A 25,362-nucleotide genomic window follows, 5' to 3' on the forward strand; every position below is an offset into this window, starting at 1 on the left:
TAAGGTTCCTGATGGTGATGTTACTACTTTGCAGTCCTCTAATTGCATGGGTACCTGGTGAAAATGCACCCTGTAATTTATACAATTAGGAAACCAAGGGTCTACTCGGCAGAAAAATGGAATTTCCGTCGAGAACCAGTCGCTCCGGTTGAACACAGGTCGCGGTGAGGTCGGGCCGGTCGACTTAGGACGAAATTAATTCGAAATTAGGTCGATATACAGGTCTAGCTGGTCGAGTATAGGTCTTCTCAACTTAGCCGACCTAAGTCGAGGTAGGTCGACTGAAGTCGAACTAAAATCGAACTAAGGTCGTAAAGGTCCTTACGAGGTCGTTATGAGGTCGTTTTGAGGTCTTTGTGAAGTCGAGATACCCCCAGATCGAGACCGGTCGAGTAGTTTGCGAGGTCGCCACTGGGACCGCACCATAAGATATAAACTCTTGTCATTGTTCACACAATATAGCTTCCTGGGCCTAGATTTTCGAAGCTCTCTTAGCGCTAAGATAGTCGTAACTGCCATACACTAACATTAACTTACGACTATCTTAGCGCTATGAGAGCTTCGAAAATCTAGACCCTGGCCTATATTAGACAGCTATGAGTTTCTTGTTGTAGTCAACCCCTTAATCCAGGGGTTCAGATGATTGGAACCAAAGTCGATAATCGTGGAGTCATAAAGTTGTATTTGAAGCACCCTTTCATCATCCCCCTTTTATAAGCTGAAGTAGTGTTTGAAGCGCCCTTACACCATCTCTGTAAATTTGTTTGTTGTTTAACGTCACACTCAGCAATATTCCAGCTATATGGCGGCGTTCTGTCAATAATAGAGCCTGGACCAGGCAATACAGTGACTATCCAGTTGCGATACGATGACATCTGTCAACCAAGTCAGCGAGCCTGACCACCCGATCCCGTTCATGGGCGGATCCAGGAATTTTGAAAAAGGGGGTGGGGGTGGGGGTTCGTACCTCCTGAATCCCCTTGGCTCCGCCAACGCAAAAAAATCTTCAATGTGGCCTTAAGTCTTTTTTCAAAGGCAAAGGGTAGTGGGGTGTTCAAATCCCTGAAACACCCACCCACCCACCCCACCCGCCCATGCCGTTAGTCGCATCTTATGACAAACATGGTTTGCTTAACCAGTTCTAACCCGGAGCTTCACGCGTTTAAGCTGAAGTAGTGCTTTGGATATGACTTTGTGCTCTCTGAAGAAACGCAAAAGTGAATTTCAGATGTATTTTTTATTATATAAATAATCAAAAGATCATAATAAATTGCCCAATGTGGCACAAGGCATTGTCACTGAGGGAGGTCTGTCAAACAATCGAATGGCAACGGGGAGGCTATCCCTTCTTGTCTACAGTCAAACAGCCCCTATGTGAAGGCCCAGTACTGCCTGGTGAATTGTGGCTTGGGGAATATTCACCCGCTCTTCCTGCAGTGTTTGTGCCATCTGTGGAGCCGCTGTGGCTGCTGTTGACGTGATTGCGGACTTATAGTTTAAATGTGAAGGTGCTATTTTGAAGGCCGGGCGTAAATACGGGAATCCCCGGTAGCCTTGCATGTATGCAGATATACCCTTTTTGTATTAAATACAACGCATGGTGTTATTATCATCCATCGAACAACAACACTGTCAAATCAAATAACAAACAATACATAATTACTGAATCCAGTATTAAGAAATATATGGCAATGAAAGAATCGAATGAATGAATGAATGAACATCACTTTAAGTACAATAATAATAATAATAATAAGTGTATTTGTTCTACGGAATGACTGAAGAGAAGATGAGTCTTTCACATGTACTGGGAGGTTGTTCCACTCTACAGCTGTGCTGTAGGTAAAACTTCTCTGTCCATAGCGAGCGTACAGCATACTATTACGCTTACTCAAATGCACTCTGGTCGCTCCTAAACATTCTATTGTGTGCGATTGCTGTGATTTTGTTAGAATCAACATTAATGTTTTAATATATGTAATATATAGGTACAGCAGTGACAACGTAACACATGTTATATTTGGGATTACACTTTCTCAGTAAAGTACAGAATCTAGTAATTTTGTTGGGCTGAGTTCGAACCCACATTCTCGTAGTCAGGCTCCAAATCGCCAACACAGAAAATGAAATCCCAAATACCATTAACTACTTTCTAAATGGCATTGTGTATTCACTTAAAGCAATGACGTTAGGAAAAGGTAAGGAGTTAATAGTATATATATATTAAACTATCTGAACATCTGTGATGCAGCTTGTCAGTAGGAAAACCTCAGGTACATCATGAAAGAGACTTCCATTACATGTGGGCCACAACTTGGTCTGTCTGCAGGTCCCCTGAAACAGAACATAAGAACTGCTGTATCACATTTGATCTTCACTTGTTAGAATGGTAATTTCCACTGCCCGCTGAAGTATGTGTGGGTGAGGAAAACAGAGGGTGGTTACATGTGGAACTCGGCTGATTTTGTGACATCGTTCCATGAAACCGTAGGTCGTTGCTCATGTTTTCAACCAATGGATAGCCTGGCTCCACGATTTATTAACCGCTGTAATATACCATGACTATATGTGCCATAATCATTTCATCAGTCTGTAAATCTACTATATATGTGCACCTTTATTGATAGTTGTGTTGTCTGTCGGTGACGTTTCTTCCGTTTCTTCTTGCTGTATATCACAGTACACCATGGTTGGGAGTTCAAAATGTAGCCACCTAAAATAACGCAGATTTGTTATTACATAGTGGAAATAATTATGTTTATTTGTTACAGCTAAATACGCATCATAGATAAATGTGGGTACAATATCATGTTCATTAGTCTTGAACCAGGAAGTACATAGTCCACTTACAGCATGATGGCTGCCCCAATGACACATATACCAGCGGCCAGCAGGAAGCTGAATCCCGGGAAGAAAGAAAGGGATACTGGGTAGAGTTCATTGAAGAGGAGGGATGCCAACAAGCTTCCAATGCTCTCCACAGCAGCTACCACTCCAAACAGTCGTCCTGGTGACAGTCAAGAAGACAGTCATAAATAGCCAAATGCTTACATATGATGATAAGACAAAGAAAACTGAAAGTGATATATAGCTGAACGCACGTAGAAGGATTCAATCATATCAGAGGCAGAGGAAGTGCAACAGAACCTGCGCAGAGACGGTAAATCATAACGTGCATATGACGTCACAAAAACGTCAAATGACAACAGGGATGTGTGTAGTTCATATCGAGTGTCACTGCCTTAGTCGGCGATGCAAGCTTGAAGTATGTAGGTTTGAGGTCTGTGAATAAACACAAGCGGTAGGTCAGTGGAACTCTGAAGTTCTTGAACCATTGATCTGATCTGACCGAACACGCTGACCGAGTTCATGCCCCTTGATGTTCGATTCCCGTATATAATCTGACTGATTGACCAGTCTAGCAAGTCTTGCTGTCGTCATAACGTCTGCAGCAGACAGGAAGAGGACGATCGCTGATCCTCGCCACTGCTCTCTTTATAGAACTGATCTGAAAGTGTTGAGCTATTGTTCCTTTTCAGGACAATGATGGATGAGTTATCTGGTCATTCGTTAGACAGGTGGCACATTTCATTACTTGCTTCTGCTTCGCCATTTTGGGTTAAAGAACAGCCTGTATACGTTGGAATAAGTAGGAATGGACCGTTTATAATCATATGCAAAGGTAAGTCAATTGCTCACCTAAAAAAGACAGTAGTTCTAGTCAAATTGAGGAATTACATAATTTGTGTCGCCAAGACTTCAAATCTGGAAAGGCATAACCTGAGCCTCACTCCTTTCTCTCTGACTATTCACATCATGCCTAGTATATGACTGGCTAAATCTAGTTGCGGGTATAGTAACGTGCAGTTTCATTGGACAAAATACTGTGACTATGTGTCCCAGTTCTCCCAGCTGCAGATGGGTGCCTTGTGAGGATGAGGCTGTGTGATACCTCGCTGCGACTAACAGACCGCATGAGTTGAATTCTCCCCAGGGAGTTGAGTTGGTTAAAAGAATGCCAGAAAAAGGACATCCGTTGATCAAGGGAACACTCAAGCGCCTTGAGCATGTACTAGTTGCGTGGATATGTGCGCTATATACATATCCTATCATCTAAATGCATCCTTGACTACAATAGAAATGATATGTCAGATCTGATCTTACCCTGTTCAGCCTGGCTGACCATGCTGGACAAGAGTGACCGAACAACAGCTGCTGGAAAGCCTTGGAACATGGCAAATATCGCCACTGAAACATACATTCATGATGTTTGGTGAAACCTGAATACATATTAACTAAAACTGATTATTGATGTTGATACTTACTGACAAAAATCACGTTAATAAAATCAGAACATTGTCACAATTAGGAAAGATACGTGTTGCAAACCGTTGGAGTCACCTAGAAATAGGAGCCATGTCCACTGACTGACACCAATAATAACAAGGCCGATGATCTTGGACGCCAGGCCCCATAGTCCCAGAGTGGTGTCCCTCATCTTCCTACACAGGGGCAGAACAGTGACCAGGATTATGCTGCGAGTGAAGTTCTCCAGACCCTTATAGTAACCAAACATTGTTGAGGACCAGCTGAGGGGTGCCCGCCTTGTGTACAGGAACAGGACATCAATTTCACCTGAAGAATAGCCCGACATACTACATGAACACCTACTTCCTTCTCACGATATCCATTGTAATGAGCACACACAAATCTGAATAATCAGTTCATGTTATGTCGTTTAATGGTCAAATGAATAGATTGTGTATTTTAAACGATAACAAATTCAATTCGAAATATTTCGGTTCGTTTTCAATAATTAGAACCACGGACTCACACGATGTTCCAAGATTAAGTACGATGAAGACAACAAGCAGTAAGACGATATAGCGAGTTCTCTTCTCCTGCCTCTTCTTCATCACACAACGAGCAGACTCCTTGATGGATGCCAGAAACCAGCAAGCACAGACACCTTCACCCTCGGGTATTGTGTTGGCTGTGATGTTCTCCAGACGTATGATAGCGTACAGCATTCCCAAGAAGAAGCTTCCACTTATGAAGGCGAAGACGAATATGAAGCTTGTATTGTCCAACATGACTCCTGATATGAAGACCCCAACCGTTCCAGCAAGGAATGACATGGACTCAAGGATTCCCACTCGCATTGTTTTAGTGCTGGGATCAGCGATGTGAGTCACGTAGCTGTACACGGACATCAATAGAGCTGTGTAAGCCCCGGACAGGCCGTTAAGCGCAAACCCAATATACATGTATTCTTTTTTGATTGATGGAAAAATCGACATGATCAGGTAGGTAATGGAAGCCAGCATTGCACCACAACATGGAACTATTACTGGTGGTTTCCGACTAAATCGATCACCCCATGGTCCCAGGATGAACACAACCATGAAACAAGATATAACAAGTTCCACAACATTTTTCTTCAAAATCCAGTGTGACGTCTGAGACTGGACAAAATCCTCTTCCGTTTTGTGGTCATCTTGGAACGTCTTGTTCTGCAGATTGCTACAGAAAGTGTCGTTGTAGCTGCCAATGCAGATCTTGTCGAACACAAATGCCTGGAAAGTTGGGTACGTCAGAAAGGATCCGATCATGTAAAGAAACAAAACCGGTTCGACTGTTATGAGATTGAGATCAAACTGTCGTCTGCCACATTTCAAAACGGCCATTTTGTGTCAGCTGAGAGGGCCCAAACCTGCAAAGTATATACTATTTTACAATGATAAGCAAGAAGATGTTTAACTGATGGTAGCTACATAAGTGCTCCATATCCCATGTGCAACAGACAAAAAAATAAATCATGGAAAATATGAAATCAGTGCAGTTGACGAACAAATCTCCTTCACTTAAATCTGAATGATGTACTGCAAAATACCCAAATACTAAAGCACACGGTTGGCAAAAGGGTTGAAATTTATTACCAGACACTCCTGAATGATCACATTCACTGTCCAGCAGTAAATACAAAGATCTATACATATGTCTTTCATGCTTTTTAAGGTCATAGTTCTTTATTTCGGTACATTGGTGTTTGGCATCAGCCCAATGGACAACATATACAGTGACACATAATGTTATAAAGTACTTATACAAGTGCTTTAAGGCAGAGATTTGAGACAAGGAATATATAACAGTAACTTTGTACGACATTGATTCTATTGGTTTTAACAGTGTAATGACAGATGCCATATTAAGTACCCTTGAAGCTACTGTTATTTGCTCGATCAGATAATTTGATCCTACTCATACTAATTACTTAAACATAGGTTACAAAAATCGTGTTCTTCTCTGCTAAATGTGTATATAAAACATAGGATACACACTATCATATGATCATTTAATAAATGATTTTCAGTGAAATATACTGTATGAAATCAATGTTCGAAACATCTAAATTGACAGAAAGTATTTCTCCCTGTTGTCTTAAGGCAGATATATTAAAACAGGGTTACAGAATGTACCTTGAAGGCAAATTGTTGCACAATACTAGTGTTACAAGTTTTCAAATGGTGAAATTTCATCACCTCAGTGACCAAGCAAGGAAACATCAATTGTGCATAATGTTTGTCTTTGCTTGGAGGCGTGGTAGGTGATTCACCAATCCGTTTATATTGGTGCATGTTTCCATAGAGCTGGTTTTTTTTGTCTCAGTTGGGACAAAATGGGTATTGTGGAACATAATGATGTAGTTTCCACTTCACCACCATGCAGCTTGAATATTGCTGAGTGTGGTGTTTAACAACAAACAAACAAAACACTATCCAACACAGGTCACGGTGGAGCTGGATGCCGTCTTGATGGAAGCTTAGACTAAAGAGAATGTCAGACCTTCTATACTGGACTAATAAGAGAGCAACGACTTCATACAATTTGTGCAAAAAAAAACCACAAATTATCCGTTAGTTTGAATCTGAAATTACATTTGTATTAAAAACAAAAGACCTTCAATATATATTTTAAAAAGATGATGGCATATTAGTTGAATAAAGTATTCAGTTGCCACCTGATTGTATCATGTTGCATTAAACTTTACCAAATGGATGTGGCCTAATTCAAATGATCATTCTGATGTTAATTTGAACAAAGGGTTAAAACTATTTTATCAGAGATGTCGCCTTGTGTGACTGGTGTTAATGTCGATCTCAAAGCCATGAGACGAAATGATACCTTATTTTCGTAGACAGTAATAATGACAGATACGAATACATAGTTTACTATAAAACATAAAGTGAAAGACAGTGCGCGACCTATCCACATATCTGAGCAGCAAGCATTGAAATAAACAACGTTTTGACCATGACATTATTATGCAGACAAGTGCACACTTCACACTGGAATGTTATCCCACTTGCCGAAAAGTAGAACAGTATGTGTCACTATGACATTTTCGCGATAACTTAAAATGTAGTTTATTTTCTTCCTCAACTGTGGGTCAGATAACTGTTATCAAACCTACATATGACGTAGAATTCCAGGTCTGTGAACGTACGTCAAGGTTGAAACTTTTTAGGGTTGTTCTTCAAATCTAATCTGGTTTCCATCATCATGGCATGGCAACACAATTAAGTGCACATGAGTATTAGTTGTAAGCCGGTGGCTATCCTCAGAAAAAAACAATATGTATCAAATCGCTAAAATAGTTCGTCTTTTGGGTGAGTAGTCAGTAGACTACAGACTTCAGTACTCTTGAAAGTCATACCATTTATCATCCATCTTCTTCACATACACACACACGCACGCACGTACGCGAAAATATGTAAATAGGATAAGTAAATATCAACAATAATAAGAACTACCAATACATTCTCACCGGTCACAAAGTAGATATGTTTGTTTGTTGTACAGGGCTTGTGTCCGGGTGATATGGGCGGAAACCAGTGAACGGGTCACCATGCCTACCCTGAACAGGCCTGAACAGGTACATTCGTAGTTGAAGAGAGTGGGGGTAGATTCAGTTAACTGCCAGATTCCTCCCGAAACTGGCTGCATGTCTTTGAGACATGTGCCCTATGGCAGAGACCATCTTCACGAGAAGTTGTGGCGGTGTATCTCAAAGGTGCACTCCAACCCTCTGATATCCCCTACCCTCCCTCCCTCCAACCCTCCCATCCAGTGTTTGGCCATCGATCAAGGTACATCAGTACAAGCCCTCCTTCCATTTGCTGTGATTAATAGTCTAATACACACAAGGCATTGCACACACAACTGCATTGGCAAGACATTGTTTAAGGCGTCTCGACAGTATTGCCATTGCCAAGTATTCTAAAAAGAAACCAAAGTGCCCTATCATCCTAAGTGAACTTGTATGGTATGAAAACTGAAAAGAAAGATGCGATGTTGCACTGGTATGTGCATCATCTTCGTAGCACATGGGGTTAGGTAGCCTAGTTCGTTCATCACGCCGAAGACCCGGGTTCGATTCCCCACATGGGTACAATGTGTGAAGCCCATTTCTGGTGTCCCCTGCAGTGATATCGCTGGATTATTGCTAACAGCGGCGTAAAACTAAACTCTTTTACTCACAAATAACAAATGGTATGATTGTGCACTTTCTGTGCAAGATATATATCTTAAATGTCTTAACGGAGGGTGACAGTCTTCCATATTTTCTGATGAATTCTTGCTTTATGCGACTAAAAATGGGGTTCTGATGAAATACGCATCAAAAAGACATATTTTCAGCTTTCAATACCATACAGCCTTACTTACTTAAATGGGTCAAATCTTTAACAGTTTGGGAAGAGTTATTGACAAGAGCCCAACATAATATTTGCGTATGAAACGTTAGTATCTGATGCTTTTTTATGTACAATACGGGCGCTGGGGTAGCCTAGTGGTTAAGCGTTCGCTCGTCATGCCGAAGGCCCGGGTTCGATTCCCCACATGGGTACAAGGTCTGAAACCGATGTCTGGTGTCCCCGCCGTGATATAGCTTGAATATTGCTAAAAGCGGCATATAGCTAAACTCACTCACTCACTATGTACAATACGTTTCAAACTAAGTAGAACTTGAACAATCGAATCCCTGGGGTTTATCTTATACTATTGTAAGATTCCTCCTCCATTCTGGGAATTCACAAATTCTGAGATTCTTTCAATAAAACCGGACTGAAATACTAGCCCATACAATACCCTTTACAATATATACAGTGGACCTCAGACATTTGATATAGCCATCTGCCCATAATATGTACAGCATGTATAACATCCGATAACTGTCACTCAATCTATCCCTTATCCACGTGTCACGATACTGAGAGTATAGTACATGTAGTAATCATTGTAAGCGCTCTACAACGTTGTTTATATAATTAATACAGATAATAACGTGACCGTCAATGTCAGCTATCCCACTGCACATGTCATTTGTATATTATTATCAAGTATTAAGGTTAAATAGGAGAGAGAGAGAGAGAGAGGGAGAGAGAGGAGGAGGGAGGGAGGAGGGAGAGAGAGAGAGAGAGAGAGAGAGAGAGAGAGAGAGAGAGAGAGAGAGAGAGAGAGAGAGAGAGAGAGAGGGAGGGAGAGGAGGAGGGAGGAGGGAGGAGAGAGAGAGAGAGAGAGAGAGAGAGAGAGAGAGAGAGAGAGAGAGAGAGAGAGAGAGAGAGAGAGAGAGAGAGAGAGAGATTTCCACTTACCTGGGCGTATCTTGAGATAGTATTAAACTAGGTGACCTTCACCTTGTTCTCCGACACGACATCATTACCTGCATAGGCTAACACAATGTCAAGTGGCCGTTATGCAATGAGGTAATATTGACATCGTCCTCGTTCCCATCACATGTATTTGTACTGATGACAATGAAGCCAATAAAAGAGTGAGTGAGTTTTGTTTTACGCCGCACTCAACAGCTATATGGCGGCGGTCTGTGAATAATCGAGTCTGGACCAGACAATCCAGTGATCAAAAGCATGAGCATCGATCTGCGCAATTGGGAACCGGTGACATGTGTCAACCAAGTCAGCGATCCTGACCGTACACCCGATCCCGTCAGGACAATAAAAGAAAGTATATATCAATTCATTTTCCTCAACTATCCTTCTGGCTCTTTTTACATCTCATCCGAGATAGTATTGATGCAGGAACGCGACCGAGATAGTATTTATGCATGAACTCGGTTTGGTCGTTTATGGTCATGAAACTCTATATACACTAACAGCAAAATGATTCAAAATTAAATCACGAATTTAAGAGTTGAATAGAATGTGACTCATGCATGGATATAATCTCTCCCCACCAGTGATGTTCTGGTGGGGAGAGATGCCACTACATTCACGGGCCTCTGGTATAATATTCCAAGGGACGAGACAACGTGTCAACTATGCACTTCTAAAAGCATCGCAGATGAATACCACTATATTTTTCATTTTAAAGCATTAGATACATTGAGGAAACAATATTTACCCTCCCATCTAACCTCTTTTCCCAATGAAACAAAGTTCACGAAAATATTATCTGTAAAAACATCTCGAGACATAGTAAATCTATCAAAATATATCCTACGTCTATCATCTCTTGTCAGAAAAAAATGTTAATATGTTGTTTACTTCCATCTTGAATTTGAATTGTATTTGTATATATGTTTACAATATATGCTCTTGTACCACCAAGGTGGTTTATGAGAATAAAAGAATTGAATTGAATCAAGAGACCTTGTGTCTCATTACATCATAATGCACATCATAATCTACATGAGAGAGCGACTGAGTATGGTTTTACGCCGCTTTTAGCAATATTCCAGCAATAGCTCGGCGAGGACACCGGAAATGAGCTTCACACATTGTACCCATGAGGGGAATCGAACCCGGGTCTTCAGCGTGACGAGCGAACGTTTCAACCATTAGGCTACCCCACCACCCATTATCTACATGAACAACTAGCATGAAAACAGCTTGGGGGAGATAACAGACTGAAGCATGCTTCCTGATTTACGCCAGTCACTTACCCGATTTCGTTGTAATAGGAACTAATGTCATATATACATAGAAATGTTAAAAGAACCGTCCCTAATTTAAGTCACTGAAAATGATGTATCCACTGTATATGCCTACATATTTCATAGGCGGATCCAGGAATATTTTTTAAAAAGAAGGGGGTATGAGGTGGGAGTGTGGTTGGGGAGAAAAGGGATAGCGATGCGGCTATGCAGTGCCTTAGAAGAGTCTAGCGACTGATGGCAACAGTCTAACAGAAATAGCTTTTACTTGTTTGTTAGTGGGATGATTTTGTCGTTTTGGTATTATTATCTCCCTTAGATTTCAAGGGGAAATAACTCACCATGTAAACATTTTCGTACGAGTTGGTTGTAACATTTGACAACTCACACAAAACTACGATTTTGTCATTGCTCGCTCAACTTAACCACTCTAAAAAATGTCAAATGTCGATGATGACGAAGATGATTATATGTCAGACGCATTTCTTAAACAATGGTATGTTTACTTTGTGATATTGGTAGTGGTACTAACATCAATCGGACTCAAACATCAAATCATGATACACAAGTTATAACCAACCCAGTACCGGTGTTATAGGTATAAATATGACACAATACTATGTTGATAATTTCTATGTGAAATCAGTCCTTCACATTGCGAAAGTATACTACTCGAAAGTATTTAGGACATGTTTAGACAGCGGGTGCAGTACATTTCAACCTGTCTACATGCTCAACAACGTCCGTCTAGGTTGTGTATTTGAGGAAAGATAAAATGCACATCTGAAACGTGAAATTATATAACAAAGATTTCGAGAATATTAATCTTAGAAAAATTATCATTAAAGAGTCTTCCACGGACCAGCTGAACATTGCTGATCCAGACAATTGTGATATCTTAAATGTTGCTTGAAAAAGACAACAGGCAAATATGATATGATCTGATTACGCAATGACCAAACGACCAAGCATTCGATCCCATTTGATCATAATCGAACACAAACGATTTTGCAACTACTGGTTAGTGTTTGAAACACTTGACAATGGAACATATCTTAGAAGTCCTGAAAATGTGTTAAATTCTTAGAAAACTCACTTCACTTACTGAAAAGTCATGACTGGATAATTCTTGAAGACTCCAGGAAGTTTATGTTCACGATGTATTAGTCATCACTTTAAAGTAGCAAGTTGCATCATTTTCCACTAACACCTCCCCCCCTCCTTAAAACCACATTATTCCTAACTGCAAAAACAACCTGAATACATAAATCTGAAAAATAATGCTAACCAATTTATTTTCAATGACCCAGAAGTTACTGAAAACTATAAAACCCTGATTAAATTCTTTTTATCATGTTCATAAAGCAGCGACACAAGACCAGGGTTGCTGCCAGAACGCGTTGCCAAGAAGTTTGAGAAAGACAAAAAGAAGAAAGCGCTGAACAGTGTGCATAGACAGATGTACAAGCCTCGTGCAACCTTAGAGAAGGAGAAGAGAGAGGAGGGTCTGAAGGTGAACATTGGCAGCGACAACAAGGGCTTTGCTATGCTGCAGAAGATGGGCTACAAACCTGGCATGGCAATTGGCAAAGCAGGTATTATACCAGTGTTTGGTTATGGCCACATGATTCAGATAGTCAAAGATGCTGGCAATGTTGATATAACTGTCAACATGTTTACACAGAGAGTTATGATTGTGGTGTGAAGATTGGTATTTTTCATTGTGTTGTCAATCGCTGTTCTGTCTGGTGTGGACCCAAGTATTTACAGATAAAATATAGCTTGTAAACAAACTCTGACATGAAAAAGAATTCATTCTTACAGGAAAAATATTTCTAATCAAACATACAAAGAGTTTTGAATTATGTACAGTATTTTGCTCCTTTACCAGGTTCTGGTAGGAAAGAGCCAGTCCCCATTCAGCTGAAGTTTGGCCGTGGTGGCCTGGGTCAAGAAGCTCATCAGAAGAGGAAGCAGGAAGAGCAGAGGCTCATGAGAGCCAGCATGTTTGCCAAGAGACAGAAGAGGGACAGCAAACAGCGGACAGAGTTTGTCCAGAGGATGGGAGGTCGCTTTGCAGAAAAAAGAGCAGATGGAGATCTCAGAAAAAGTCAGAAAGTCTGTGAACAGCTTGATGCTGAAGCTGTAAGTTTATAGGTGACTGACCTTGTTTCAGTTGGCATTGTATTGATGTTTACCTTTTAGAAGCTCTTAATCTTTGAATTAAGGTCTTCTAATGTGTAACCGTGTCAAGTAGTGTCTGCAAATCCCTCTCCTCTGATTTTGTCCCCAAACTGCTGGTCATGGTTTTAAATGTTATCCTCGATAAGAACTGATTGTGATGCTTGTCTGTCATCACCGTATCCATGCTTGTGGGTTTCACCATTGCTGATGCCAACAACCCAGCTAACATTTGGATGTCCTCACACAGCCTGAACATACAGAACATCAACCTTTGAAGGCAGCTTTTGGCCAACTACATACAAATAATTGCAAGGTGAAGATTGCCAAATACAACAAGAGTCACCAGAAGATGACATATCCCCCCAGCCCCCACATATTTGAAAGAACAAATCATCTGACAGTTACTTAAAGTCCAGCTTGACTTTTTTTAGACTACGTCCAAATCGTTTCCATGGAAACCGGGAAAAATAAATATGCCAAAAATGTCCGCCAAATAGCAAAAGGCACCACTTTGGCATCTGCCTCACATATCTGCCAAGTTTTGCTGAAAGATATTAAGAAGTTTTCGAGTTGTGCTCCGGAAACGAAACCCACCCCTCCCTTTTTAGCTGAAACGTTTCCATGGAAACCGAGAAAATAATAGATCACATAAATCTGCAAATAGCAAAAGGCACCACTTTCACATCTCCCTTACATATCTGCCAAGTTTTGCTGAAAGATATTAAGAAGTTTTCGAGTTGTGCTCCAGAAACGAAACCCACCCCTCCCTTTTGAGACTAAGTCTGAATTGTTTCCATGGAAACTGAAAAAAATAAAAATGACAAAAATCTGTAAATACCAAAAGGCACCACTTCAAGATCTGTCTCATATATCTGCCAAGTTTTGCTGAAAGATATTAAGAAGTTTTTGAGTTGTGCTCCGGAAACGAAGCCCACCCTCCCTTTAAGACTAAGTCCAAAACGTTTCCATGGAAACCGAGAAAAATATAAATGACAAAAATCTGTAAATAGCAAAAGGCACCACCTCAGGTTCTGTTTGATACATCTACCAATTTTTGTTAAAAAATATTCAGCGGTTTTTGAGTTATGCTCCGGAAACAAAAAGATTACAGACGGACGGACGAGGCGTCGACTATATCCTCCCGCATTACATGCCGAGGGAATAATAATATGGTGTAATATATAGTACTGGTAAACTACTCAAAGGAAGTTAAAGGCACTATTTCACACCACACATCTTCAACAATAAATAATGCATTTACTCAATAATACTAACTATCAGCCCTCAGGGAAGTTACCATATATAATTTAGTCCAAACAAAGTTACATATTTAGATTCCAATGTTAAATTGAAGAGTTCAAATGAATTAATGCAATGTTGCAATGTCTGGCACAAAAACATACGTGCAGCTTGTGATTGAAACCAGTTCAGCAACAATGTGTGCAACAGTTTTCGATGTACAGAGCAATTGTTTACATTCCATATATGGCAAGAGTATCTGTTTGGAAGCTGTTTGCCTCGAAGTTTTAAGTATCGATTTCAGGCAAGTCATAAGGGATAATAAGGCGGGATTTTTCATCAATAGGAAGCTAAAGTAAGTGGATATACCCCAATATATATAAATATATATATTATATACAGGCTAAAATATTGTCGAAAATGTGTCAAATTGTGCCTTTAAAGAACAATGACTGTATCACAGATCATGTTAACTATAATCCTGTGTAAAAAACGGATGTTCTTTGACATCATTTGAGTAGTATACCAGTACTTTTGTACAGTTAAAACTGTGAAGTAACAAGAAGACAAAGTCATCAATATCCCCCGCAATGGCAATATACTCTTCATGATTATGTCTACGAGTTATGATTCTGTCAAATATTTAGGCGTGTATATAGAAAAGTGGAAGGAGAGAATTGAAAGGTTTTTAAAGTTCTGCTCCAGAAAGGAGCACCATCACCAATTTCAGTCTAAGTCAAACTTGTTGCCATGGAAATGCCAAAAATATTTTATTCAGAAATCCAAACTACCAAAAGGCACCAGTACACCACCAGATCTATGTATGTGCCAAGTTTGGTGAAGAACCATTGAACGGTTTTAGAGTTCTGCTCCGGAAAAGAGCACTCCTACCAATTTCAGTTTTAGTCAAATTTGTTGTTGCCATGGAAATGCCAAAAATATTTTATTCAGAATTCCAAAACTACCAAAAGGCACCAGTACACCGCCAGATCCATGTATGTGCCAAGTTTGGTGAAGAAATATTGAACGGTTTTAGAGTTCTGCTCCGGAAAAGACAAATGTGCACGGACAGACGGACGGATGGACGGAGTCCATTTTAATACCCCCCGCAAAACGCGTTGAGGGGGATAAAAATGGTTCATCTGTATGTTTGTTTATGCAATATAGGAAACATTGCTTTTCACTTCAAAGCTTTTGATTCGTTTCAGGGTCTTACCAAGCCATCAGAGTATTTCTTTTGGCCAGCAGAATTCCATCCTAAAAACAAGGAATTAAAAGCTGAGAATGACAGACTGAACCAAGGATTATCTGACATGGCTGGAGGTTACGACTCGGTTCTAGATGATGATGAAGATGATAAGGACGAGGAAGAAGAGGAAGATGAAGAAAAGATGGAGTTGTTTACTGTAAGCAGTTTGATCGTATGGCTATTATTAAGCTGATGTGACGGATTTATCAATTAGCTTCACTTATTACAAGGACAGAAATCCCCATTCTACTGTGGAATGTTGTGGCTGCCAGTGCTATGCAATTATTTTGTCTAGATATGTGAACTACTAGGGATGGGTATTGCAGAGAATTTTCATATTGCGATATATTGTGATGCGAAAACATGTTTTGCGATATGTATTGCAATATATTGCATGAAGTATTTTTAAACAAAAAACTACTTATAATCGAGGTAATGCTTGATTTATAGAGCAAATACACAGCAAAATCACTATGCTTCATTAAGCTTTAATAACAACTTTTATTCATGATTAAAAATAAAAATGTGAATAATATTTGGCACAAATGAAAAAAGGAAATATCCGAAGATTTCCGAGTGTTACGAAGTTTTCCGAATGCAAGTCAAAAATACCGGTTTTCGATCAGCGTATCGCAATAAGTATCGTTTTCATGTCTGAACCGGTTATATTGCGCAGCCCTATGAACTACATAAGTAATAGCCTTCAGTGTGGAGAGTGAACGTTTTAGATACTTGGCTACCCCACCGCCCCCAGGTTATGTAAAATTATGTCTTAATTCATAGTAGTGAACAGATTTCAAGCAAGATTGCCTTGAATGCAAAGTTTGAGAATGTTAAGAAGTAGCACTATATAGGTACGCTTACTGAAGATTGTAGTGTTTGGGTCTCACTGTATTGATACACTGCTTCAGTAGTTCATAAATTTCATTGTTTTTTATTTTCAGGCTGCAGAGATGTTGGAGATTTTAACATTGTACCTTAGGAAAACCTATAAGTACTGTGTCTGGTGTGGAACTAGATATAATGGTATGTTGATTTACCCTCAATGTCACTCGAGTCACAAAGGTTTATGAGCATTGTCATGCTCAGTTTCTGTGCAAAACCTAAAACAATTCATTTGGCATAGTAATGTTTATTAAGACAAGGGTCTGCAATCAAAACTTTCATGGCTGTCAATAAAGATAACATTTTGTACTTGCCCTATCCCACTGTAATCAGCTTTAAGGCTTTTCATTGAAGTTTGTAAACTTCCAAAGTTCAGTGTGAACATTATTTTAATACAATGTTACAGATGCTGCCGATCTAGCATCCAACTGCCCTGGTGCCACAGCAGAAGCTCATGATGACTGAGACCTTGTCATGCTATGTCTGAAATGATGGGGCTTTGTTTTACATGATGCAGTAGGATGCTATCTGCTGGATGACTGCATGTCCTACTGCACACAAGTTTTTTCTGTGGACTTCAAGGATTCATAGGTTACATTAAAGAAGAGAATGACAGAAAGCAGCACTAATCATTAGTTAATGAAAACCACAAGCACTTTTCATATATTTGCTAATCTAACATCCAATAAATGTCAGTTGGTTCACATTGTGAGAAAACCTGTCTACATACTGAACAACAGTGGGCATGAGTGGCCTTGTGATATGTGGGTTCATAAATACCTGTAAGATTTCTCATGCAGTGTTAAGCAATGTTTACTCACTCACTCATTGGTCTATGACACTGCAACACCCTGTGCAGGGTTGTGTCCCTTGATACCAGACCCAACTGGTTCAGGGTTTTCAGCAAGATGTGCCCTCATTACGGATCTTGTCTCCTGACTGTCAGACAATGATAGTAGTAATCGGTTCTGGTTTTCTTCATTTGTTCCCAGAATTATCTGACCTAACTGAAATACTGTTCACAGTAGTTTTAACTCAGATCACTGTGTCTTTACACAGTATTTTGTCCATGTCAGTATGGCATGCAAGACGTCTAGATATAAAGACACTAGCCTGTGTGGGTATGACAAGCAAGATGTCATGTTGTGGTGTGTGTGAATGGAGGTTTGTGTCGCTGCAATGTTTTACTGTGTCAATAAGTGGATGAGTATGTGTGCCTGTGTATGAGCGTGGAGTGAAAATGCAGACATGAAATAAACAATACATGGTTGAAACTTCCTTGTTTATTATTTCAACAAAACATAAAACTGATTTTTTCACACAGTACAATTCTTCGGCTGGACTGGTAGTCTTTGGCTATGGGAAATATATGTACTAGTACCCTAACAGATTCCAACAAGCACACACTGCACTGCCCACACAAGACTCATGTTGTCTGTACCAGGTGGTTTCTACCCTCTCACTACTGAACAAATTATTCAAAATACTGAATGTATCAAGATATTCACTAATTTATCTCAAAAGTCTTGTCATATAATTCTTGGGAAATCATCCTGGAAAAATAATTCCCTATGAAAATTGCCACCTAAAATGTAATGCTGGGTATGTATCAGAGTAAATTTGTTTTTACTATTAACTTAATTTCAAATGTCCCTAAGGGGTAATATTGGGGTGGCTTTTTAATGAGGATAGTTGGCACCTTGTCATACATCCAAGATGGATTTTCCTAATCTATAAACATTTGAAGAAAAGATATATTCTTATGAAAATCACAAACAGAATATTTGTGCTTGGCTTTATCACAATATACCATGTAGTGCATTAACATTATTGCTACATGTATATTTCTGTAATGTAGTTCATTCACACATATATTAACAAAATATGACAATCTCCATATGATTAGAAAACAATTATATCAGAGTAGCATGACTCCAAATATTCTACCAATGTACATGTATCAAGAATGAAACATGAAAGAAACGGCCCATATATTTCCCAGGGATTACATAGGTACATGTAACAACACTAGGGCTGTGACGATATATCGATAATCGTGATACTTTATCTAACGATAAATATATCGATACGTTTTTTCGTATCGTGATATGTATCGTTGACCTTAAAATTGTTAATTGTTTTTAGATATTGACGGTTATGTCAAAATTTACACTGTCACTTGCTATTAAAATAAGATTTTTTAAAGAACATAACTAAAGATAGCATATCGTGATATGCATCGAATCGAATCGTATCGCAATACATATCGTATCGTGAAATTTCTGTATCGTCACACCTCTAAACAACACTGTTTTTACATTGCTCTTTTTGCAATCCTTAGGATTGTGAGTGTCCCAGGCTGCTTGTTTGATGTTTACAAGGAAGCACACTTGACTTCCAAAAGTACGGTAATAACATCACACTTGCTTCAATGCGCTTTGCTAAGTCTAACTGGTGATGACTGTTCGAAATAAACTTGACACTTTCCAAGGTGCACTCTGACCTTTGAATGCTTTTCTTACATTTCTTATCAGTACAGAAATCTTAGCAGCCTGAAACCTTCAACACGAATGGTAAAAATGCATTACTTTTTAATAATTCAGACAGCTATAACAATGATAACTCTTTTGTATCCAAAAGGATTTGCAGTTGACATTAGCATCTATTTTCAATTCTTAAGAGTAAATTTACTTCTCAGCTTGAATAACCAACTAACAGAACATACATTTCACATCGGGTAGTGTAATCAAATCCAGTTGAATCATGGGTTTGACACAAAGTCTGTGTAATTCTTGACACACTCATTGCTGAAACTAGTTTACTGCTGTCATCGAAGCATCCAGGCCCTCCATGATGTGTCATGAACTTAATACATTCAGTCTTCATTGATAAAACTATATGTTGCCTCTGTCATACTTCCTTACTGTCAGCATTTGACAGCATTTTCCTCTCAAGATCAGTTCCCTCATACATAACCTTCATCTCCAGGCCTTTCTGCAGCTGGCGCTGTTTGAATCGAGTGGCTGACCAATTGTACCTGCAGTAGGCCCTGGAAATACATGCAGTAATACAGCTGGAGTAAGCGGGCAGGGTGTCACCCAACAAATCAGACCATGCTGAGTGGATTAACCTCTTTGATCATGCGGACATAGCGCCCAACCTTGGATCAGAACGTCCATGGTTTGATTCTCAGGTGGTTACTAGCACCTACATTTTTTTTTGTTTAATTAGTTCTTTACGCAAGAGTTGGGAGCTGAGGATTTATTCTGAAACACTGGGTCTGCAGTTTTAGGAGCACAGATTCAGGACAGACATGGATGACAATTCAAACATGACCCCTTCGTGACTGACATTTTCAACTGAATTCAAATAATGTTTTTACATCAATACGTGCTTTGTACGAATGGAACTTTTAACAAGAATGTTGATTCAGTGACACAGCAAAATGACAGAACTTATATTTTGCAAGTAATATATAAAGCATCCCAATGTGTCAAGATTCTCACCATGTTCCAAGGGTTCCCAGGAAATATGTTCCAAAAGCTACATGTGGTGCTTTCCTGGTATTGCCTGTGAATCAAAATGGTACAAGAATGTTTGAAACATGAATATACCAGTATCATGAACTATATTAGCATACTGTCATAAAAAATGGTGTCAAAATCTCTGATATGATACCTCCCTGTGTGAAGACATGAGTGAGTGAGTGAGTGTGGTTTTACGCCGCTTTTAGCAATATTCCAGCAATATCACGGCGGGGGACACCAGAAAGGGGCTTAACACATTGTACCCATGTGGGGAATTGAACCCAGGTCTTCGGCGTGACAAGCCAACGCTTTAACCACTAGGCTACCCCACCGCCCCTGTAAAGACATGAAGACACCATAGTAGAACCTTAAGGTGAACTTTCAGAACAGTCTAACACTGTGGAGATTTCTAAAAGGTCACATGCAACGTAAAACACAACTTTGCAGATTCGGTATGGACTTCCAGTAACAAATGATCCAAAATGCAAATTCAACTTATAAAAGTTGAAAAATAACGACACACACACACACGCACGCACGCGCGCGCACACACACGCACAAAAAAATCAAAAAAAAAATCCAAACAAACAAAAAAACAAACAAAAAAAACCCCAACAACCCAAAACAAAAAAACAAAACAAAACAAAAAAACCAAATAAAACCCCCGGAGTTCTAACGATTCACAAAATTCAACCCAGCTGGGGTGAAAAGTGGTTTCAGCAGCTTTGCTGCACTGCACTGCGCTCATGGCGCATGTGCAGTGAATAGGTTCGTGCAGCTTGGAGTTAGTTAGTTATTTGCTTTATTTAGCATCGCACGCACAACTAAGGTATTTCAGCGACGGGGTAGTACACTTACTAAGAAATGAGGGGGAAACAAAAAAATAGAAATTTTGAAAGAGTGGTGTTGGAAGCGCACGTTGGAAGCGGGATGTCCGGATTATAAGGTCGTGCAGGAGTAGTCTAATCTTGGTTGTGTACACAAACAACAAACAGTAAATAATCTACTTGTTACATAAAAGAACCTTGTTAAGGATCTAGATCTACTCAGATATGTGTCAACCAGTGAGGCGTTTGACATTTCAAGGTGGGAAAACCTTCGCTGGCGGTGAGTACTTGGAGTAGGCTTTGATGTGAGCTATTTGTTGATGTTTTGTTGATATTTCACAGTCGCGAGCTTCTTTATATGTTAGGACAGGAGATTACCGATTTAACTGTTTATATAATTTCATTTAACTATTTCACCACACGTTCTTCTTACCGAGTCACTTTCTCAGTTCGATACTTAACATCAACATCAATGTTAAACATTGTCACAATTTCTAACTGTGATATAGATATGCCTCTGTCACAAAACTCAATGTCTGTTTTATTGACATCTATGTGTCTGCCTGCCTGTCTGCTAATGACAATATTCAATACACAACTGCGATCACTGACCACATGCAATTTGAACTGAACACCTATCAGGCTATACACCATAAACAAAACGCATTGATTTATGGCCCATGCACCCGAGCTCTGTCTCTGTCACATTATGTAATTACACAGACAAGCAGGTGTGATACTTGTACACATGACATGTTATGGTGTCTGTTGATTGCAAAAATGCTATACACAAAAAATGAGCATGTATTTACAAAACCCAACATCTCTATACACACACAAAGAGTGTATCCCCAAATGAACCTGCCAATGAAAGCCTTTGTTACACTTAAGTGCACACCCACCCGCTCTGACTGGGTTCGGTATCCCGGCTGCTTCGTTTCGAGGGAAGTAAACCCAAGTACAAAATATTGCACTTTTGGTTTGCGATTGTATGCTTATAATTTTGGATATTTGTTTTTTCATAATCAGCATTGTATATTATGTCATGAATAAGTGATCACTGTGTTTTAATTATGATTGTTTTTTGGGTTGCATGTGACCTTAAAGACTTTACATGAAAGAGCAAAACATTCAAGTGATCTGAGCAGATCCGCAGAAACTGAATTGGGCCATCTGATTGGTGGAAAATATAATATACTGTATGATTTTGCCTGTTTGCTAATGGGTTCGAAATATGAACTTTGCAATATTCCTTCTAGTTTGGATGATGTACGGAACAGTAAATTGTTAAGAATAATTTTAGAGGTTGGAAAAACGCATTTGATATTGATTCATTTTTAGGATATTATATTTACAGATATTTAACCTCGAAAATAATTCTTACCAAATTACTGCTCGGGTCACTTACATGTCAAGGCCATCTATGGCCGACATGTGAGTATGATTGCCGATGGTTTTGGAGAAAATTCCTGCTTACTGTCGAGGAAATGATTTGTAGATGTTGCAATAAGTTTTTAGACCTGTGGAATGCCTCTGCCGATCGAATCTAGCCCTACATAGGTGCTGTCGACGTGGCTGGAATTAATAAACTAATTTAAAAGGTGAGTTTTCGCTCTCTTGGCTGATCCATGATTTTGGCTTGGAATTGCGAAGGTAGCTGTTTTTGGTGAGTCGTGGAATATAACTTTTGAAATAATGATCCGATTGTGACCATTTATTGCTCATTTTCTCTGTTTCTATGCATGACATGCTCCTGTGTTGAAACCCTGTAATAGAATATCTTGTCCTCCCTGTCTGCTGTCTACAGTCTCCCCTCTTATCTCTATGGTGAATTCGAAACTTTGATAAGTGACATGATAGTTGGTAACTGATATTATATACCAACCCATTTCCTTCTCAATCCTTCTCCAAGTCTAAAACGTAGGAGACCATTTCCTGTTTCCTTCTCAATTTCTTAAAAAGGGTAAAAAGTATAATAGGCATGCGAGCAGAAGAGATTACCACAATGCCATCAGTAGCGATCGGCAGGCGAGCAGCAGAGACTACCACAATACCACAGTAGCGATTTAGCAATTAATTAATTATACCCCGTTAACAACTAGTTAATTATGCACTAACAACCTTGAGCCATTCACACCTTGTTAATTGAAACTGGTCACCCGTACCTCTGTGGCACGTGGCCTTTACTCAATTTCCCTCTGTGGCTATGAAATCAATGATGTGTGACAGAGACAATGCCACCGAGGGAAGTTACTAGTGAAAACCAGGAACATGGGTATGCCCCATCATTTACATTTTTTTGGGGTAAGGTGGTTTATTCCTTATTATAAACTTATTAATTATTATCTTCCCCTTCCCCGTTGGCGACATTGGCTACAGCCAGAAGCCGACGTAAAACGTCAAATCATCATCATCATCATCATCACCATGACTTTTGATTTCCTGTTTATCAGATCCTGGTATGGCTAAACGAAGCAACTATGCCCAGCAAATTGTGGCCTGATGGACCGTAAGGTCACTCATATCCCTTTACATATATGACTTTGTACTTGGGTCATTTAATAGCCATGTATATAGTATCTTCGATATTTTTTAGATGTTTGTTCATCATGTTTTTGTTCTACAGAAGACAAAACTAGTCAGGTCTTTAAGCAAGAGTCACACACATCAGTGTGATCATACCAAATGACAAAGCAACTTAATCAGTTAAAACTAACACTTACTTGTCAATAGGAAGTATATGATGCCCCCTCCAAGGCCACTTGATATACCAACAAGGAACGATTTCCGGAAACAGGGGATCTCAGCTATGTTGTTCCCAAACACCAACAGGGACTGCAATAATTAAAAAAGACATCATGTTTAATATGGACTTTGACTAAAGTAAAATCCATAAAACGAGTCATGTATTCAAGATCATGGAAAGCATTTGATTTATTACAAAATAAAGTGCCAAGAATCAGTTTCTTATGCAGGATGAACTGTACTGTCGTAGGGGCAGGTTACTCTGGAGATAAAGCCAATTTATATGTCATTAATCTGTTTCACTTTAGACAAGTCTACACACCTTGATAAACACACACTAGGAAATGATTAAATTTTACTGAGAAAATATTGTTAAATGTAAACAACTATTTCTATGTGCATACCTATCCAATAGACTAAGTGCAGCTGTGCAGAGTACAAACAAGAAAGAGGTCATTTGCATGATGAACCTACTCCCATAGTGTGGTCACTCCAGGACAAGAAACAAAAGCTGAGTTAGCTTGAGGGTATTGTTCACAAACAATGCTTCAGAACCTTTGAGGGGTGGTGGGGTAGCCAAATGGTTAAAGCTGTTGCTTGTCAAGCTGAACACAATGCTGAAGAACCGGGTTCGATTCCCTTCATGGGTACAATGTGAAGCCCATTGCTGGAGTTCCCCACCATGATATTACTGGAATATTGCTAAAAGCGACGTAAAACCATACTCACTCACTCAAAACCTTTCATGTACTGTTGCTTAGACTTCCTGCCATCTCATGTTATTCCTGAACTATGATCATCCTAACAGTTGAAACATTTTTGTATCAGTGAATAATATATAATATTATCAGTTTGTGTGTTTTATGTCCTACGTTTCTTGATGGCTGGGTTCATTCTTGTTTGACCGAGGTGGGTATCATTGTGCAGACCTTGTAAATACTTGTATCATGACTCGTGTTTCAGATAAAGGTGTCTTTGATAAGTTAGGAGAGAATGAGACGTCAGTGTATTTTAATGTATATTGAGCACTGGAGACATTCTGTCAGCGTAATCTGAGTCTAGCATGTGATGATCTTTATTGAGTACTGGAAACATTCTGTCAGAGTAATCTGTGTGAAGAAATGTTGGTAAGAGTTTACTAACCAGTTAGTTCTGATCACTGCCGCCTGAGCTATTGATATGAACACACTGTCCGACAGACAACTGGTCTATCAGTTTTGAAGGTGAACAGGTGAGGTGAAAACAGCAATGTAACCCCTGTAATGAACTGGTAGAATCTAGTGATAACTCACCTCCCGTTTCTTCTCCTCTTTGTCATCTACTAATGTGACACTTTCCTTGTTTTCTGCCATGACTATTTTTTCGCTGTTTGAAAAACAGAACCAACATTCGGTTTACAATACCCAGTTCAACGATATAATAATGTCATGCTACCGGTCTTGGAAAGCACATTGTTTACGTAAATGCGGGTGAAGTAAACTCTACTTTAATTGGGCCGTCACATTTGTAAAATTGACTGTCATTGGCTAAAATAGATCTATACCTTTAACCAGGATAAAATTGAGTGAGTATCAAAACATGTAGTCATTTTATAAACTTGCAACGAATTACGATTTATTAATAATAGCTATTTATATTTACTACCGTATTTCGACTTAAATTCAAACAGAAAAACATATTATAATTTCCGCCAGGAAGTTTTAACGATTATGAAGCAAAACTCGGTGGTCAAGGAGGGATTTACTCTCTTTC

General features: G+C 39.4%; 3 protein-coding genes across 4 annotated transcripts; 1 reads left to right on the forward strand and 2 right to left on the reverse strand.

Moving 5' to 3' along the window:
* Positions 1–1,222: 1,222 nt before the first annotated feature.
* LOC124285339 (proton-coupled folate transporter-like) lies at positions 1,223–9,784 on the reverse strand. 2 transcript variants are annotated; one of them, XM_046721543.1, is made up of 7 exons: positions 9,657–9,784; positions 4,835–5,713; positions 4,402–4,635; positions 4,165–4,248; positions 2,851–3,007; positions 2,616–2,713; positions 1,223–2,334 (listed from the first exon to the last, which is right to left on the reverse strand). In XM_046721543.1, the coding sequence occupies exons 2-7, from the start codon at positions 5,685–5,687 to the stop codon at positions 2,297–2,299; spliced, it is 1,464 nt and encodes a 487-aa protein (XP_046577499.1). In that variant the 5' UTR covers positions 5,688–5,713; positions 9,657–9,784; the 3' UTR covers positions 1,223–2,296. The 2 variants fall into 2 exon arrangements, with proteins under 2 accessions (XP_046577499.1, XP_046577498.1); XM_046721542.1 differs by lacking the exon at positions 9,657–9,784 and adding an exon at positions 7,829–7,949.
* A 1,493-nt stretch (positions 9,785–11,277) lies between these two features.
* On the forward strand, positions 11,278–17,785 carry LOC124285403 (G patch domain-containing protein 11-like). Its single transcript, XM_046721626.1, has 6 exons — positions 11,278–11,450; positions 12,320–12,549; positions 12,846–13,099; positions 15,586–15,783; positions 16,571–16,652; positions 16,918–17,785. Exons 1-6 carry the CDS (start codon positions 11,392–11,394, stop codon positions 16,974–16,976), a joined length of 882 nt encoding a protein of 293 aa, XP_046577582.1. The 5' UTR covers positions 11,278–11,391; the 3' UTR covers positions 16,977–17,785.
* LOC124285404 (cytochrome c oxidase assembly protein COX20, mitochondrial-like) lies at positions 17,780–25,099 on the reverse strand. Its single transcript, XM_046721627.1, has 4 exons — positions 24,903–25,099; positions 23,589–23,700; positions 20,018–20,081; positions 17,780–19,560 (listed from the first exon to the last, which is right to left on the reverse strand). Exons 1-4 carry the CDS (start codon positions 24,960–24,962, stop codon positions 19,422–19,424), a joined length of 375 nt encoding a protein of 124 aa, XP_046577583.1. The 5' UTR covers positions 24,963–25,099; the 3' UTR covers positions 17,780–19,421.
* Positions 25,100–25,362: the final 263 nt, after the last annotated feature.

This window comes from Haliotis rubra, unplaced genomic scaffold, assembly GCF_003918875.1.
Source record: "Haliotis rubra isolate DU_JTF1 unplaced genomic scaffold, ASM391887v1 Scf36, whole genome shotgun sequence".
Lineage (NCBI taxonomy): Eukaryota > Metazoa > Mollusca > Gastropoda > Lepetellida > Haliotidae > Haliotis > Haliotis rubra.